The sequence below is a fragment of the Garra rufa genome, chromosome 4 (assembly GCF_049309525.1).
Source record: "Garra rufa chromosome 4, GarRuf1.0, whole genome shotgun sequence".
Classification (NCBI taxonomy): domain Eukaryota; kingdom Metazoa; phylum Chordata; class Actinopteri; order Cypriniformes; family Cyprinidae; genus Garra; species Garra rufa.
The window spans coordinates 4,531,146-4,550,683 of NC_133364.1; the positions used below are offsets into that span (position 1 = coordinate 4,531,146).

Genomic DNA, 19,538 nt, shown 5'->3' on the forward strand with positions numbered 1-19,538 from the left:
TGTGTTTCAGTGATGAAAGAAAGTTGAATACACATTTGAAACAACATGAGGGTGAGTTTTTACTTTCGAATGAATTATTTTGTTTAAATGCACCATGTATTTAATTGAAGAGCAGTGAATTGAATTCAATGAATAGATGCTTACATTTTACTTGTTTTTTCCAGAACACTTTCGAAGGACAATTTTTATGCTGTTTTGCGGCCCCAGTTCCCAATAACTTTGCGATTCATGAACAAAAGACAATTAGTAAGAGCCACAGATTCATTAAGAGAGATGAATGAGGAAGTCTGACTCTCATTTTCCTCACCTGAGCAAAGTCAGCCGCCAACCTCATCTTCCCTCCCTCTCCAAGCGGGCGCAAGAGGCTGGCGTGGCGGATAAACAGGGTGATGGCACGCTGGGCGATGTTCTCTGTACTGTCGTACAAGAAGTCCAGACACTGCAGTGGGCGGAAGTAGTCGTTCATCACACGTGCGATGAAGCCCTGCAGCTCACGCATGTACAGAGAGCATGGCACGTCTGGACGGCCACCTGCTGGTAAAGGACTGGGCACACACACACACACACACACACACACACACACAAGAATAGTGTACTGTAATCTTGTAATGTAAGCGTAGACTACAGCTACAAGCAACACATTGATTTCCTTTGTCACATAATCAATATCATAAATGTGTTGCTACTGGAACTGCTGAAATACATACACAACGTCAGAAAAGGAAGGTCGTGTTAATGCCTTTTAGCAAGTGACAGTCAGTTTTTTTCTCTAAACACATAGGAGGTCATTTTTGGGTGAATCTCACGATAACGTTACATTTTTAAATTTTAAAAATGAAAATGTTCACGCATTTCATGCTTGAATAAACCTCATTCAAGTTTCTTTATCGTTATGTTTTTCTGTTAGAATTATTAGTTTTTGTTGCTAACATCAATAATACAATAAATGTATTTTTTTTAAATTTGAGTCTAAATGTGACCCTGGACCACAAGATTAGTCTTAAGTAGCACGGGTATATTTGTAGCAATAGGCAAAAATACACTGTATGGGTCAAACTTATTGATGCCAAAAATTCATTAGAATATTAAGATCATTGTAAACTTCCTATTGTAAATATAATAAAACTTAATCAAAACTACACTGTAAAAAATTTGCTGTAGTTCTGCAGCTGTTTGCCAGTAACTTACTGTAGATTTTTAATTTATGTTATTTACTGGCAACAGTTTGTTCAAAGTTAAATGAACATTAAACATTAACAAGTCTGTATCTTTACAGAATAAAACTATGCATTAACAACCCACTGCAAAGCATTCTGGGAACCAGAAACCTTCATCAACCTTTTTCTGTTTTTTTTTTCCCTTCAGATTTTGGTTCCCAGAATGCTTTGCATGAGGCTGTTATTTTAGTTTTATTCTGTAAAGATAAAGACTTGTTAATGTTTAATGTTCAATTAACTTTCAACAAACTTTTGCCAGTAAATAGCATAAATTTAAATCTACAGTAAGTTACTGGCAACCAGCTGCAAGTAATACTGTAATTTACTGTAATTTCTACAGATTTTGTTTACAGTGTACGTTTTAAAATATTTTACCTTAAAATATTAGTGTTCAAGCATTTCATGCTTCAATAAAGCTCATTGAGTTTGTTTATCGTTATGTGTATTTCTGTTATAATTATTCATTTTTGTTTCTAACTTCTAGAATACAGCATGTATTTTTTTTTATATTTGAGTATAAATGTGACCCTGGAGCACAAAACCTGGCTTAAGTAGCATGGGTATATTTGTAGCAATAGCCAGAAATACATTGTATGGGTCAAAATTGTCGATTTTTCTTTAATGCCAAAAATTCATTAGGATATTAAGATCATGTTCCATGAAGATATTTTGTAAATCTCCTACCGTAAATATATCAAAACGTAATTTTTGATTAGTAATATGTAATATGCATTGCTAAGAACTTCATGTGGACAACTTTAAAGGCAATTTTCTCAATATTTAGATTTTATTTGCACCTTCAGATTCTAGATTTTCAATTAGTTGTATCTCAGCCAAAATTGTTCTATCCTAACAAACCGTACATCAATGGAAAGCTTATTATTCAGCTTTTAGATGATAAATAAATCTCATTAAAAAAATGTATGACTGTTTTTATGGTCCAGGGTCTCAAATACTACAAAAGACACTTTTTAATTTCTTAAAAAAATCTGCATACATCAAAAGCACTACTATAAATACAACCATAATATATTATTACCTAAAATTACCTAAAATGGTTCTTTATCTTTTATGCAATATATATCTTATATAAATGTCTTTACATTTGGACTAAAATAGGACTCTCAGACATTGGTTTGTGAGATTCACCCTTTTAGCTCATCTCCAAAGGAGGAAAACTCTTTTTAGCGACTTTTGCCGACAGGCAAACCGGGGGTGTTTCTGGACAAAGCCGTCTCTATAGCATGTTTATTTCTCTGCTGTCTTCCCTCAGGAGTGCCTGACAGCAGGGACAGAAATAAAACAAGCCCACCAAGCCTGACTCCAATGGCCCTGAGGGGACGAGAGATGTGGACAAAAGAAGCCGTGCTGAATCACAGGGGTGACGGTTTAAATGTTATCAAACGCTGGCACATCGCTCTCTGTTGTATTCACTGGACTGCCCAAACCAACCAATGAGAGCAAGTGGAGGAGAAAACGAGAGATGAATACAGAGAGAGAATCTTTAGGGAATGTGTCCATTATAAAACACACATGTACATCCCCGCATTCATTTGTCTGCAGTCTGTAGTCTCATGGCATCACAGATGCAATAACTGAATGTAGATTTGTAAAGTTTAAAGACTGAACATGAGAAATTCAGACTTCAAAATACTGGCAGTGCCACCGTAACTTTTTGTTTAATGGTAAAGAACTATGACAATAGCACAGCCATTACACTCTGTCTCTGCTTTCAGTGAGTTGAAAATGAAATATGGTTAGCTGAGAGAGACCTGGTCTCATAACTGCCCTCAACAAGACTAAATAGGGCACACAATCCCAAATGTCATGTTAGTGTTTGAGAAAAAGCCCACGAGGGGAGAACCCAGTTTTTGTACAACCATAAATAGCAATTTTGACATCTCTCATTTGTTTTGTGTGGTGTTTTGAAATTGGTCAAATATATGTGAAAATTAAGTGTGCCTGGAGTGTTAGGCTTCTCGCTTTCCAGCTGCAGAGCACTGACTAACTAGTTGACTACTGTTTTGGACAGCTAGTCCATTAGAAAATAACCTTACTGCATGGAATACGGTATCCCACAATGTTTTGCACTTAACCTGAAAAATAATCATTAAATTTGCAAAATGATAAGTGGACACTACTGAGGTTGTGCAACATACTGTTTATGCAGACTGAGTAGCCTTACGTGGAATGGTACGCAGTATATGAGCCACAAAAACAATTTTAAAATGCATTTAGATACTGAAATCTTAGGTGTTTTTTTTAAGACCCTTCAATTATCTATTGAAATCCACTATAATATTTAAAATGTTAGTAAACTTAATATATAAATAAAATCATAATTTATTGGGTACTTTCAATTGGGAGGTGGCTGTCCTGAAAACTAACCCCTAAATTTCAACTTATGAAAATGATATTGAATTACAATTACACTGTTGTTTTTAAATGTATCTTTTTGATTCTTTTAAAAAGGGAAGTTAAAATTTTTTTTTTTTTATTTTCTTTGTAAATTATGAAACGATGTAAAAAAATGTGTCCCGCATTTTTCACTTCTCTACCAAAACAGTATATGTTTTAGTCTATTGGCCAAGACTGATTTTAACTAAACCCATAAATGTATGGGTTCAACTAAAAACAAACCCCAAGCAGTTCCTTTATGAACCCTAGTTTGGGAAACCTTGATGTAATATAATGTTTATTGCACTTCATGTTCAATGTTCAATGTTGCAATGAATAGAACATATTTTCTTACTCTTTGTATTTTTTACATTATTATGGCACAAGATAATCCTATTTAAATCAATGTGATAAACAAGTTAGGTGAAAAGTAATCTGGTTATTTTACCCAAAATGTGTAATGACTGCAATTCTTGTCATGTAATCTGGAATCAGTAACGGATTACAATTAGTAAGTAATCTCCCCAGCTCTGATAGTAATGTAGTGCATGTGTTGCTTGCTTACCTAAAGAAATCCTCCTGGTGCATAGTAATGAGTATTGCTTCGACGGAGTCGGTAACAGAATTTAGCAGTGGTTGAACGGCACTACTCATCAGAGCCTGAACCGACTGCAAGAGACACACAAAAACTATAAGTTAGCTAATGAATATTAAGTAAACAATAAGAGATGTTATTGAACGGGTGTGAAAACTTTTGAAGGTCATTGGTTCATGTAGTATTTCCTCACACGGTTGCATTGCGACTTGTGCTAACACCTGCTCTCTATTCTCCCATGTGATTGCCTGACATTTGCTGATGGGACATCAGTCTGACCATCATGTGTGTTACGGCAGCTCGTCCTAGGCTCTTATCCGGCTCTCCATCTCTGAGCGACATCAATGCAAACCCAATAGGTCTCTCTGACCAAATAGGGCCGGTCATCGGCAAAATCCCCTGCAAGCAGGAGATAAAGAGCAAATCTCTGCTGCACATCTCTTCTTCCTAAACTCCTTGACAACAAAGTTGGTCGTCAAATACTCAGCAGACTCAGCTTTTTCCCGTCATTCTTTGTCCAGAGCGGCAACTGGATCTTGGGTGGTGTTGGTGTCCCATTTCGTACTGTTGCGTTTAGTGTAAAAAAGGCTTTTACATTTGCCAAAAATAGATCTTTTTATATTAAAAACAAACAAGCAAGCCCTGTCCAGATTTAAAAAGTAATGCAAAAGTAATGTAATGCATTACTTTGCATAAACAGTAACTAAGTAATGTAATTAGTTACTTTTTTAGGGAGCAACTCAATATTGTAATGCATTACTTTTAAAAGTAACTTTCCACAACGCTGGTTGTGTTCTGGTTTAGAACTGCCACTTGTAGTAAAATAACCATGCTTTCATGGACTTTATGGGTCAATGTGCAAATGAAGGCCACAAGACCGTATGTCCACATTATGTGAGCCATTTGGGACAGCGATATAGAGATGCCATGCCCTACATGGGAGGAGAGCACTGCCTCAACTCTAAAGACAGCGGGCGGTAAAGTGTGGTAATGTGTTTTCACCTTGGACTATTGCTTACACTTAAAGATCAAGGGTTAAATCGTGTGAGTGTATCCGTACAGCTGGCAGGTTTTGTTAAAAGAGACGAAGGGGAAGAGAATGACCAGTTTACTCATCTGATAGCCAATTTACCTCAGGGGAGAGAGCGCTGAATTCGGAGCAGCTCAATGTTTACCCAATTACTTTCCAAAACCACCTTTATACTGTGTGTGTGTTTGTGTACAGCTGCAGCATCTCTATCAAAATTCGGATGAATGCTGTGAATATAGAGGACATTACCTGCTTTGAGGTGATATTCAAACCAAAAAGATGTATAAAATGTTACTAATGTGGTCATTTACTCGTTTACACTTGCTGTTATTACTGTGCATCTACAATGACCAGACTTGATTGGATTTCATCTTTAAATTTGCATTTAATTTTTTATGTTTTTTAAAGAAGTTTCTTCTGCATTTCTTTGTTCCAAAGTACAGCAAAAACAGTACAATTTTGAAATATTTTTACTATTTAAAATAACTGTTTTATATTTGAATATATTTTAAAATATAATTTATTTCTGTGATTTCAAAACTAAATTTTAGCATCATTACTCTAGTCACATGATCCTTCAGAAATCTAACAAAATCATTATTATTATGTTGAAAACAGCTAAATAGATTTTTTTTTTAATTGAAAGTTCAGAAGTACAGCATTTATCTGAAATAGAAATCTTTTGTAACATTATAAATGTCTTTATCAACACTTTTGATCAAAAAAAAGTATAAATTTCTATAATTTCTCCCCAAAAAAAGCTTTATTTCAGATAAATGCTGATCTTTGGATCTTTCTATTCATTAAAGAATCCTGAAAAAATTTACTGAACTGTTTTAAATATTGATAATAATAATAAAATGTTTCTTGAGTAGCAAATCAGCATATCAGAATGATTTCTGAAGGATCACGTGACACTGAAGATGAGTAATGATGCTGAAAATTCAGCTTTGCATCACAGAAATAAATTACATTTTAAAATATATTCAAATAGAAAGCAGTTATTTTAAACCGTAAAAATATTTCAGAATTTTACTGTACTTTGGATCAAATAAATGCATGCTTGGTGAGCAGAAGAGGCTTCTTTAAAAACATTACAAATCTTTTTAGTAGTGTAAACAGAATCTTGTTTGTGTCTTACCTCTAAAGATGCTGTGAGCGCTTGCTCTGCTGCCGGAGGGAAGGTACCCAGTCCAGATATAACCTGAAAAACAACTCAAAGTCAGCAATCGTTCAACATTGAGAGCCCTTGAACAATATTTCCCATCTTCACTCAAACTCCAGTCCTAAAAAAATAACCTTGCTGCAACAAGCACCTTCACTTTCCACCAGTAAAACTTTGATCACCTCCAGTTTAAATATTTAATCATAGAGAAATCTCTTTTTATTACCTTATTAATCACACCAGCAAGGAAAAAGCTTTGCCTGCTGCTGGCATGTTTTTTTTAATGGGGCAGACTGGGAACTACATCAGCTGGTGCTAAAAAAGCCACTCGTGAAATATCCCCACTCATATTGTACAGATATGACCGGTGGTGAGTCTGCAGTTTCTCAAGACTGTCTCTTGAGAAAAGACTGAGTAAAGTCACACTGCAGCCATATGCTCTTTATAGACAGGTGGACTGTTTTCCGCACATAGAGGAGTTTTATAATCCAGCAGGAGTCTATAATAACTTCACGCTGACTTCTATTTGAATGCCCTACAAAACCTTTTCTTGGCATGGAACAATGATTTCAAGCATCCTGCTGAGTGAATTCTTACGATCATCTGGTAATAAAACATCTACAGGGGGCCAAACCAGAACTTTGGTTAAATTTCTGATTATCCGGACAGCTACTAAGAAAAGAAATTTAGACAGACTGAAACATTTTTACACAAACTTTGCAAAATTGGTACATGCCAGTCAAACTAACTGAATAAAAATGGTTTTATTTGGAGATTTAAAGGGATAGTTACCATCTACTGCTGTTCAAAAGTTTGGGATATGTTTTTTTTTTTTTGCTCATCATTGCTCATGCGTTTATTTGATTAAAAATGCAGAAAAAAAACAGTAATATTGTTAAATATTATTGCAATAAAAAAAAATGGTTTTATATTTTAATATACTTTAAAACAGAATTTACTGCTTAAATATTACTGCTTAATATTTGTATTTTTTAACCTGTGATACTTTTTTAGGATTCTTTGATAAATAAATTAAAAAGAGCAGCATTTATTTAAAATAGAAATGTTTTCTAACAATATGCACTACCGTTTAAACTTTGGGGGTCGGTACATTTTTTCTCTTTCTTTGTTTAAAAGTAATTAATACTTTTATTCAGCAAAGATGTGTTAAATTGATGAAAAGTGAACGCAAAGACTTATATTGTGAATTAATGCTGTTCTTTTAAACTTTTTATTCATCAAAAAATCCTGAAACAATATCACAGGTTACAAAAAACATTAAGCAGCACAACTGTTTCCAAGACTGATAATAAATCAGCATATTAGAATGATTTCTGAAAGATCGTGTGACACTGAAGACTAGAGTAATGATGCTGACAATTCAGCTTTGCATCACAGCTTTGCATCATACAAATAGAACTTTGAGTAGAAGAAAAATCGTACTGATCCAGACTTTTGAACAGCAGTGTATATATATATATATATATATATATATATATATATATATATATATATATATATATATATATATATATTTTTTTTTTTTTATTATTATTATTATTATTATGGGAAGCACAAAAAAGATGTTTAGAAAAATAATGGACACCATTTAAGTAGTTCTTAGACCTTCTAGACTATATTTCAAGCGAAAGCTATATCATAGCTTTGTGTAAGGAACAAATCAAACTATTTGACCTTCCCACATTGCAAAAAATGCTTTTCTTACTTCGATTTTTTTGTCTTGTTTCCAGCCAAAATATCTAAAAATTCTTAAATCAAGAAGGATTTTCTAGACAAGTAAAAAAAAAAATCTAAATTAAGTGAGTTTTTGCCTAGAACAAGCAAAATAATCTGCCAATGGGGTAAGCAAAAAAATCTTGTTTCGAACTAAAAACAAGATTATTTTTCTTATGCTATTGGTGGATTATGGCTTATTTCAAGCCCAAACACAATTTTTTTCTGAAAACAAGACTATAATTTTTACTCGTCTACAAAATCTTTCTTGATTTAAGAATATTTTGATATTTTGGCTGGAAACAAGACAAAAAAGGATTTTTTGTAAGTAAGAAAAGCATTTTTTTGCAGTGCATTTATTACATCTCTCAAATGTCTTTTGTTGAAACTCTGCAAAAAATGCTTTTCTTAGATTTTTATGTCTTGTTTCCAGTCAAAATATCGAAAAATTCTTAACTCAAAGAGTATTTTCTAGATGAGTAAAAAATTATTTTCTTGTTGTCAGAAAAAACAAGTCAAAATTAAGTGAGTTTTTGCTTAGAACAAGAAAAATAATCTGCCAATGGGGTAAGCAAAAAAAATCTTGTTTCAAGCAAAAACGCACTTAATTTTGACTTGTTTTTTTCTGAAAACAAAACTATAATTTTTACTCGTCTAGAAAATCCTTCTTGATTTAAGAATTTGTAGATATTTTGGCTGGAAACGAGACAAAAAGCATTTTTGTAAGTAAGCAAGCCATTTTTTGCAGTGCATTTATCACATCTCTCAAATGTCTTTTGTAGAAGCTCTGCAAAAAATGCTTTTCTTAGATTTTTTGTCTTGTTTCCAGTCAAAATATCGAAAAATTCTTAAATCGAGAAGGATTTTCAAGACGAGTAAAAATTATTTTCTTGTTTTCAGAAAAAAACAAGTCAAAATGAAGTGAGTGCATTTATCACATTTCTCAAATGTCTTTTGTAGCAGTGTGCAGTCAAATATATTGTACTAATTTTGTAGTACTTTTTTGGAGCTCAAGAGCATCTGACTCATTCATTCACCTTCATTAAAAGAGTGCCTAGGACATTCTGTTAAAATGAGACACATAAAAACTAAACGTTTCTTGGAAGACTCTAAGTTAAATGGGCTTGGAACAAGACAAGGGTGAATAATAACGACATAATTCTTCATTGTGGAGTGAACTAAACCTATAGTAACCACAGTGTCTTCAATGAGAGCTGGTGTTCTTACTTTAGCCACAGCTTGCTGCAGGCGGAAAAGAGAGTTCACCACGGCAATGTTTCTCCTCTGACCCTCCGTCAGGGGTCCGATCACCTGACTGGCGTCCCCTTGTGTACACAGCTGAGAAAGACAGAAAAAAAGGGGTGAAAAAAGGAGAGATTAAACAATATTAAGCATCACAACCGAAGGCTTGAGTAAATAATCAAGGAGTCAACATCAAAAGCGAGGCGACCGCAGGCTCCCGCTAATTTCCCCAGATGTCCCAGTGTTCTTCTGAGGTCAGAAGCGCTTGTGCTCAGTGGTGGCACAGCGGTCAGCATGCTGAGACACAGGCGTCACCATGGAGCTCAGACACCAGAAGCAGCTGGCATTGTGGGTTGGAGGGCGAGCAACAGGGAGACGAAAGCGAAGGAGGATTTGCCCGGCTCAGTGGCGCACCACAGGAACTAACAAGCAAAAGGTTGTCTCAGTCACGAGCGAAACGCCGCACACAAACACTTATTTGTGCCGCACTGCTGCCTCCTGACATAAACAAACAGCCACTACAGACAAAACAACTCAAAGGCGAAGTCGTAAGAAAAACAGCATAACCTCCAAGACATCACACCTCTTATCAAAGGTGGGGGGCTGGGGAAATAAAACTGGGGAGGAAAAAAAAATATCACACATTGTCTGCGAGGAAAAGCCACATAGGATAGTGGCAGCAGGGGTACCATGGCAACAGTCTAAAAATGGCAAGGCAACGGTTAATTAACGTTTCCCGTGGCAGGTGTGGAGATGCCAAGTGAGGTGCAGTAACGCTAGTGATGATTCTAGGTGGGTTGCTCCTTCACACCTGATGTTAAATAAAGCATAGCCTCCGGTGCATATCTGCAGTCCAATACAGTAATGAACTATTTTGAGATTAACTGCTGTGGGACCCTAGGTCTGCTGTAAACACGCCTGAGGACCAAAAACATTCTTATACCTCTGTAATCCTCATGGAAGTGCACTGTTGTCATATATTTCCCCTAGAGCTAAACCAGATTACAGGAAGCTACTTTTAAACTCAAACACTGACCTATTTTTGGAAGGAAAAAAAAAAATTCCATTAGGGAGAATGTCCATTAGTTACTGTAACTATAGTTTAAATGGGTAGTTGTTACAAACAAGTAAGTCTTTGGTTAACCTTTGAGGAAAAATTAGGATATATAATGCAACCCGAGAGATTGCTCCTCCATTGAAAGTCCAGTTAACCAAAAAAAGATTAAATTAAATATTCATTATGTACCATTAATATACCATGGACCACAAAACCAGTCATAAGTGTCAATTTTAAATTGAGATGTATACACCATCTGAAAGCTGAGTAATACGCTTTCCATTGATGTATGGTTTGTTAGGATTGGACAATATTTGGATGAGATACAACTATTTGAAAATCTGGAATTAAGTGTGCAAAAAAATCAAAATACTAAAGAAAATCACCTTTAAAGTTGGCCAAATGTTAAAAAATTACATTTTCATATATTTACGGTAGGAAATTTACTAAATATCTTCATGGAACATGATCTTTACTTAATATCTTTTTTGGCATAAAAGAAAAATATATAATTTTGACCCATACAATGTGTTTTTGGCAATTTCTACTGGTTTTGTGGTCCAGGGTCAAATATAAAGTGATTGTATTTCTTCACAAGGTTTGTATTAAACCATCCTTTTCATATTAATTCCTCATATGATGCCTTCATGACTTCATGATACCTTGACTTTCAATGGACTCACAGAAACCTGAAGGTTTCATTAAAAATATTTGAATTTGTGTTACAGAGAGTAACTAAAGTCTCATGGTTTTGGAACAACATGGAGGTGAATAAATGATGACTGAATTTTCACTTCTTTTTTTAAGAGGAAGTTCACTTCCAGAATGAAAATCATCCAAGTTGTGTCTTTGTTCCTTTGGTTGCAGAGAAATTAATTTTTTGAGGAAAACATTTCAGAATTTTTTTCTACATAATAGACTTCATTGGTGGCCAACAGGTTCAAGGTCCAAATTTACGTTTCAGTGCTGCTTTAAAGGGCTCTACAAGATCCCAGCTATAGCATAAAGGTCTTGTCTAGCAAAACGATTGGTAATTTCCTAGAATTTTTTTTTAAATACATATACTTTTTAACCACAAATGATTGCCCTTCACTAGCTCTGCAACACGCATCTTCATGCATTGTGTAATCATGTTGGAAAAGTAACTCTCGGTTAGTTCTCCATCTGTGTTCTTTGGTTAAAAGGGCATTTGACTTTCTTTGCATGTTTGCTTCGTAAACACTGGGTCAGTACTTCCAACTTTCAGCTAGTAAAAGACAAGCATTTGTGGTAAATAGAGTATACAAATTTGTATTTTTCTTAGAAAATGGCGGATTGTCTCACTAGATAAGACCCTTGTTCCTTGCCTGGGATCATGTAGAGCCCTTTGAAGCTGCATTGAAAATGCAATTTGGACCTTCAACCTGTTGGCCACCATTGAAGTCCACTATATGGAGAAAAATCCCGGAATGTTTTCCTCAAAAACATTCATTTCTTTTTGACTGAGGAAAGAAAGACATGAACATCTTGGATGACATGGGAGTTATTTATCAGGAGATTTTCATTCTGGAAGTGACCTTCTCCTTTAAGTAAACCATACAGGATTTCTAAGAAACAATACTAAAGAAATCTGGCAATAACTGCTTCCACGGGATCAACTGATGGGGCAGTGACAATGTACATCATCAGGACATCGGCTACAGCTCAGATGAATCATATGGAGAAGTTCTCTGATGCAAGAAGCACTTTTAAAGCCTGGGTCTACCATCTCTATGGCACATTGGGCAGCAATTCTATCCATATTTCAGAAATCATTCTCCCTGCAAGAGCACTCTGCGTAAATCTGTGGATCGGAGTTGGTCCCATTCCATTATCACAGCAGGAAGGATATGAGAGGTCAATAGAGATACAGCCCTTCACTTTGTCTTCATTTATATCCATCCATTAACTGATGGAGTCTGTTTGCTGCCTGTGTTAAGCTGGGTTTAATCAAAAAGAAATCATCTGTGACTTGACTTGGAGAGCTTCTTGTTCCCGATCTTGTGAGGACATATTTCCGACTGCTTCAAAGATTTATGCAGTACACTACTATGATATCATTTCCAGAAGTAAGTCCAAGGAGAGGTCAAGGTTTGGCCCTAAACTGACCTTGAATTGAGTTCATGGGGTTCCGATGGCCCATCACACGCATCTGTTCCACAGGAAAGAACAGAACCAAACCCTCGTTATTCATCTGCTTGCTGACATAAGACAGATCGAGTCAGTGGGCCAGTGATTCGAGGACAGACACCGGACTAATCCAATCACACTCTCCCTGGCCAGGCACAATCAATCACACCTCCAGCTCACAGTGAATGGAGACAGACCTACATGAACAAGCTGGGTCATTTCGCTACATCTGTGAGGAAATTTAAACAGCTAAGAGGAAAATAAAACGAGCTAGATAACACGAATCATATTTGAGGTGCACTGAACCTCCAAAATGTTCAGAATGAAACTAAATATTCAGCAAGAAATAGAGTCAACGTAGAGTCAAACTGGATTGTATAATACTTAGAAAAAGTTATTTAAGAAGCCACAAAGTTACAGATGAATTTTCCATGACATTTCTCAGGCGTAAACAATTACTGGGAAAGGATAGAGACCTTATACAGTGCCTCGCAAAAGTATTCATACCCCTTCATTTTATTCACATTTTGTTTTGCTGCAGCATTATGTTAAAATGCTTTAAATTAGTTTTTCCCCCACATCAATTTACACTCCATACACCATAATAATGACAAAGCAAAAATCAAATTTTACAAATGTATTAAAAATAAAACACTGAAATAAGTACACTGCATAAGTATTCATACCCTTAACTCAGTACATAGTTGAAGCACCTTTACAGCTTCAAGTCATTTTGGGTCTGATGTGACAAACTTTGCACATCTGCATTTGGCAATTATCTGCCATTCTTTGCCTCACCTTTTCACCTCTCAAGCTCTGTCAGCTTGGATGAGGGCTGGCAGACATTTTCTAGAGTCCTAGTTGTTCCAATCGTCTTCCATTGTGGATAATAGAGGCTACATGCTTCTGTGAACCTTCAATGCTTTCTGAACTCTTCCCTAGATCACTGCCTTAACGCAAGTCTGTCACTGAGCTCTACAGGCAGTTATCTTGACCTCAGGACTTGGTTTTTGCTCTGATATGCATTTTCAGCTGTTAGACCTTTTCTGAGAGGTGTGTGCCTTTCTAAATCAGACTCATTCAAATGAATTTGCCACAGTTTAACTCCACTCGAAGTGTAGTAACATCTAGAAGCAATATGAATGCTCCTGAGCTACATTTCGAGTGTCCCAGAAAAGAGTGTGAATACTTATGCAACGGGATCTTTTTCGTTTTTTATTTCTAATAAATTTGCAAAGTTGTTACAAACCTGTTTTGTGCTTTGTCATTATGGTGTATGAGATGTAGATTGATGTGGGAAAAAAAGTAATTTAAAGCAGTTTAACATAATGCTGCTACAAAACAAAATGTGAAAAAATGAATACTTTTGCAAGGCACTGTAGACAATAATGATTTCAACCCTGTTAACATCCTGCCTAACCCTAACCTGTTCTCCGGCTGTAATCAAACATCACTAAATAACCTAACCAAGGTGTTCACAATTGCTGAAAATTACAAGCAAGTTGACTGCTCTTGTTCTAGATGCTGAAATATGTAGAGCAGAGTACACCTTACACTCTTAAAAATAAAGGTTTATCGCAATGCCATAGAATAACTTTTTTGTCTAAATGGTTCCATAAAGAACCTTAAACATCTGAAGAAACTTTCTGTTTCACAAAAGGTTCTTTGTGGCAAAAGAAGGTTCTTCAGATTATAAAACGGTAAGAAAGAGATGGTTCTTGAAAGAACCTTTGACTGACTGGTTCTTTGTGAACAATGGTTCTTCTATGGCATCGCTTGAAGAACCTTTTAAAGCACTTTTATTCGAGTGTAAAGTGTCATGAAACCCCCCTGTTTTAGCACTGGTCATTTACACCTCAGATCTGAAAAAGACTTGGGCGTGTAAAGCTTGAAAAGTGGGAGTGAAGAGGGTGGCAGGAGGGGAGAAAACCAATAAAACATAGACCTACAACACATTCATTATACAGACAAATGAATATTAAAATATGATCAAATAAATAAAGATAAAACAAACAACAATGGAGATAGGTGCCACCTTGATATATTTTAAAAAGATAATAATGATAATGAACTCTTATAATTAGAAGAAATCAAATGTTTTCAGCCACGGCTGCCAATCGCCACAATTACCGCATATAGGTCACTTTTTGTGAGGTTGGTTTAACTTTTTTAACCGGAAAGAACAAAATAGCTCCAAAAAAATAAAAAAATAACTACATTTCCCTTAATAATAGACAATAATGAGTGTTATTACTGTTTTCACTGATGTGCAACCTGTGCACATGACACTTTAAAAAAATAATTTTGCGACAAATATTTCCATAACTTAGTAAATTACAATTTTTAAACTGCTTTATATCTCTAAGTTTCAACAAAAAGTAAATAGGGTGAATTTGGGCTTCATGTTGTCTTTAAATATAAAGTTCTGTCATGAAACTCTAGATGACGCAGGTTGGTTCTAACTAATTAATGTACAATAAAACAGCATAGTCTTCACTGTAAGAATTAAACATGCATTATACTGTTACACACGTATTTTCATTCTCAACTGTTTACGTTAATTTGATACATAACTGACGAAGGTTTACACGAATAATCACCAAACGCCGCATTTTGACATATATTTGCATGTATTTGACCGTTTAGGTACGCATCTTAGCTAAACATTCACTTTATTTGTCCGTGTCCTGTTCCGTCTCTGAACGCACAGAACACAGAAAAGTGCAAATTCTCTTTCGTGCTTTTAAAAACACGACATCAAATAAACATAAATAAATCAAGCACGTCCCATTTTATGCAAGTCACGTTACATGATTTTACTGATTTGCATGTGAAATTGGGATTTTATAGAGGAGTGAAAGCGCACAAAGGGGGCGGAATTGGGAGCAATATTTGTTTTATCTCGATTATTGTATTTTCATAATAGTTTGAAGCCGTAATCGAAATCGAAACTGAACTTCGATTAACTGCATAGCCCAAATCTGATATATTTACATTTATTCTCATTGTGCATCTGAATGATTTATTTTGCATTACAGCCAATGAGCTTGCTGTTCAACATATATTCAACAAATACTTGGCTAGAGCTTGCTGTAGCAATTGCAGCGCATTTTAGAAACCCTCCACTTCCCCCAGCTCCACCTGTCCAGATCTGCTGCGGGGTAATATTATGTATGTTATATATGTTGGTTATTTCATGTCCGTTATATGTCCAGCAGTAATATGTCTACATGCTCACTGCAGCATGTGCGTGGATGTATTGGCAGTGGTAACTCTTAAGACTTGCTCTACCGCCACAGCAGTGTAGCAGATCAATTCCAAGACCGAACAAAACTCTCCGAGAGTTGTCATGACAGAAATGATTTTTTGTTTTATCTCAGAAGTCAGCTGCATAATCTTTGGAGAGCAGGACATGTTTAACTGAAACTGATAAACTGAAACGAGATTAAGGAATGAAAGGATTCACTCACTTGTGAAGCCAGTGCGGCTTTGTAGTTAACTCTATAGATCTACTGATTTATTGATTAAGGATCTCATTGTAAAGTTTGTGATAGCTGTTATGTTCAACTCAGAAGTGGATCACTACTGACAAAGGGATTGAGATGTAAGCCACTCTGACCACTTTAAAAGCATGAATATTGTGTTGCAAACCGATTTATCCTCCAACTACCGGCATTTATTTTTTGGTTGACCCGTTAGATCTCACCTTTTCCTGATTTGTGTGGCTATTTATAGACCAAATCAGCTGGCATGTCTAACTAGGTGGGTTTGAATCTGCCCTGCCTCTTGTCCAGGTCACGGCTCTCAGCAGGTGCTCTGATTCTCTGACTCTTGTTGAGATGAGCTCCACCCTGTAATGAGCTCAGTCGCAGACCATGTGTGTCACCTCCCTGGCAGGGTTGAGGGGCATGAGAGCAGACAGCCGCCCGCTCAGCCTAGCTCATTATCTCTGTGTGTGTCTTACCAACTGCTCTGACTTGACGCAGAAAAGCTGCACAGTCTTGGCGGCGTTCTTGGCTACTGCGATCGTCAGGCCGGAATCCACTGATGCAACATTCAGCTCACTAACGTGCAAAAACAACATAAAGGGGCAACTGTTAACAAATTGCAGTCGATAAAAACAGTCAGCAGTCTGCTTATGGTTGGTCTTATTTTTATATGAAATGTAGCTATTTTTATAATTTAGATTTTTCTTGACTCTTAAAGCGACTCTTTTGTATGATGGCGTTTTAGTGTGTTAAAAAAAATCTAAGATTACGAGATTAACGTTGTAATATTTTGAGATTAACGTCAAAATATTACGAGAATAAAATCTAAATATTACAAGAATGAAGTCAATTATGAGAATAAAGTTGAGTTTTCGAAAATAAAGTCAAAATGTTTTGAGAGTAAAGTCGAAATTTCGAGAATAAAGTCAAAATGTTTTGAGAATAAAGTCAAAATGTTTGAAGTCCAAATTACAAGAGTAAGTCAAAATGTTTCAAGAAAAAAAATCGAAATGTCTTGAGTAAAGTCAAAATTTGAAGAATAAAGCCAAAATTTAGAGAATCAAGTCAAAATTTCAAAAAATATAATAGAAATGTTTTGAGAATAAAGTCAAAAGGTTTTGAGAATAAAGTCAAAATTTCAAAAATATAATAGAAATGTTTCGAGAATAAAGTCAAAATGTTTAGAAAATAAAATCGAATTTTTTGGAAAGTAAAAATGTTTAGAGAGTAAAGTCAAAATGTAAAAAATATAATAGAAATGTTTTGAGAATAAAGTCGAAATTACGAGAATAAAGTCTAAATGTTTGAAGTCCAAATTACAAGAGTAAGTCAAAATGTTTCAAGAAAAAAAATCGAAATGTCTTGAATAAAGTCAAAATTTGGAGAATAAAGTCAAAATTTAGAGAATCAAGTCAAAATTTCAAAAATATAATAGAAATGTTTTGAGAATAAAGTCAAAAGGTTTTGAGAATAAAGTCAAAATTTCAAAAATATAATAGAAATGTTTCGAGAATAAAGTCGAAATGTTTAGAAAATAAAGTCGAATTTTTTTTGAAAGTAAAAATGTTTAGAGAGTAAAGTCAAAATGTAAAAAATATAATAGAAATGTTTTGAGAATAAAGTCGAAATTACGAGAATAAAGTCTAAATGTTTTGCGAATAAAGCCGACATTTTTCAAGAGTAATGTTTCGAGAGTAAAGTCAAAATTTCAAGAATAAAATGGAAATGTTTTGAGAATAAAGTCGAAATGATTTGAGAATAAATTAAAAATGTTTCAAAAGTAAAGTCAAAATTTCAAGAATAAAATGGAAATGTTTTGAGAATAAAGTTGAAATTATGAGAGTAAAGTCAAAATGTTTCAAGAATAAAGTCAAAAGGTTTTGAGAATAAAGTCAAAATTTCAAAAATATAATAGAAATGTTTCGATAATAAAGTCAAAATGTTTAGAAAATAAAATCGAATTTTTTGGAAAGTAAAAATGTTTAGAGAGTAAAGTCAAAATGTAAAAAATATAATAGAAATGTTTTGAGAATAAAGTCGAAATTACGAGAATAAAGTCTAAATGTTTTGCGAATAAAGCCGACATTTTTCAAGAGTAATGTTTCGAGAGTAAAGTCAAAATTTCAAGAATAAAATCGAAATGTTTTGAGAATAAAGTCGAAATGTTTTGAGAATAAATTAAAAATGTTTCAAAAGTAAAGTCAAAATTTCGAGAATAAAATGGAAATGTTTTGAGAATAAAGTTGAAATTATGAGAGTAAAGTCAAAATGTTTGAAGTCCAAATTACAAGAGTAAGTCAAAATGTTTCAAGAAAAAAAATCTAAATGTCTTGAGTAAAGTCAAAATTTGGAGAATAAAGCCAAAATTTAGAGAATCAAGTCAAAATTTCAAAAATATAATAGAAATGTTTTGAGAATAAAGTCAAAATGTTTAGAGAGTAAAGTCAAAATGTAAAAAATATAATAGAAATGTTTCGAGAATAAAGTCGAAATGTTTAGAAAATAAAATCGAATTTTTTGGAAAGTAAAAATGTTTAGAGAGTAAAGTCAAAATGTAAAAAATATAATAGAAATGTTTTGAGAATAAAGTCGAAATTACGAGAATAAAGTCTAAATGTTTTGCGAATAAAGCCGACATTTTTCAAGAGTAATGTTTCGAGAGTAAAGTCAAAATTTCAAGAATAAAATGGAAATGTTTTGAGAATAAAGTCGAAATGATTTGAGAATAAATTAAAAATGTTTCAAAAGTAAAGTCAAAATTTCAAGAATAAAATGGAAATGTTTTGAGAATAAAGTTGAAATTATGAGAGTAAAGTCAAAATGTTTCAAGAATAAAGTCAAAAGGTTTTGAGAATAAAGTCAAAATTTCAAAAATATAATAGAAATGTTTCGATAATAAAGTCAAAATGTTTAGAAAATAAAATCGAATTTTTTGGAAAGTAAAAATGTTTAGAGAGTAAAGTCAAAATGTAAAAAATATAATAGAAATGTTTTGAGAATAAAGTCGAAATTACGAGAATAAAGTCTAAATGTTTTGCGAATAAAGCCGACATTTTTCAAGAGTAATGTTTCGAGAGTAAAGTCAAAATTTCAAGAATAAAATCGAAATGTTTTGAGAATAAAGTCGAAATGTTTTGAGAATAAATTAAAAATGTTTCAAAAGTAAAGTCAAAATTTCGAGAATAAAATGGAAATGTTTTGAGAATAAAGTTGAAATTATGAGAGTAAAGTCAAAATGTTTGAAGTCCAAATTACAAGAGTAAGTCAAAATGTTTCAAGAAAAAAAATCTAAATGTCTTGAGTAAAGTCAAAATTTGGAGAATAAAGCCAAAATTTAGAGAATCAAGTCAAAATTTCAAAAATATAATAGAAATGTTTTGAGAATAAAGTCAAAATGTTTAGAGAGTAAAGTCAAAATGTAAAAAATATAATAGAAATGTTTCGAGAATAAAGTCGAAATGTTTA

General features: G+C 34.1%; 1 protein-coding gene across 1 annotated transcript in view; it reads right to left on the minus strand.

Annotated features, from left to right (window-relative positions):
* LOC141333496 (conserved oligomeric Golgi complex subunit 5-like) overlaps positions 1-19,538 on the minus strand; it is a 104,592-nt gene that overhangs the window by 7,185 nt on the left and 77,869 nt on the right. The window contains exons 14-18 of the mRNA XM_073838515.1: positions 16,550-16,649; positions 9,366-9,476; positions 6,381-6,443; positions 4,180-4,283; positions 308-545 (exon numbers count right to left, since the gene is read on the minus strand). Of these exons, the coding sequence (XP_073694616.1) occupies positions 308-545; positions 4,180-4,283; positions 6,381-6,443; positions 9,366-9,476; positions 16,550-16,649 (616 nt within the window). The remainder of the gene's footprint in view (positions 1-307; positions 546-4,179; positions 4,284-6,380; positions 6,444-9,365; positions 9,477-16,549; positions 16,650-19,538) is intronic.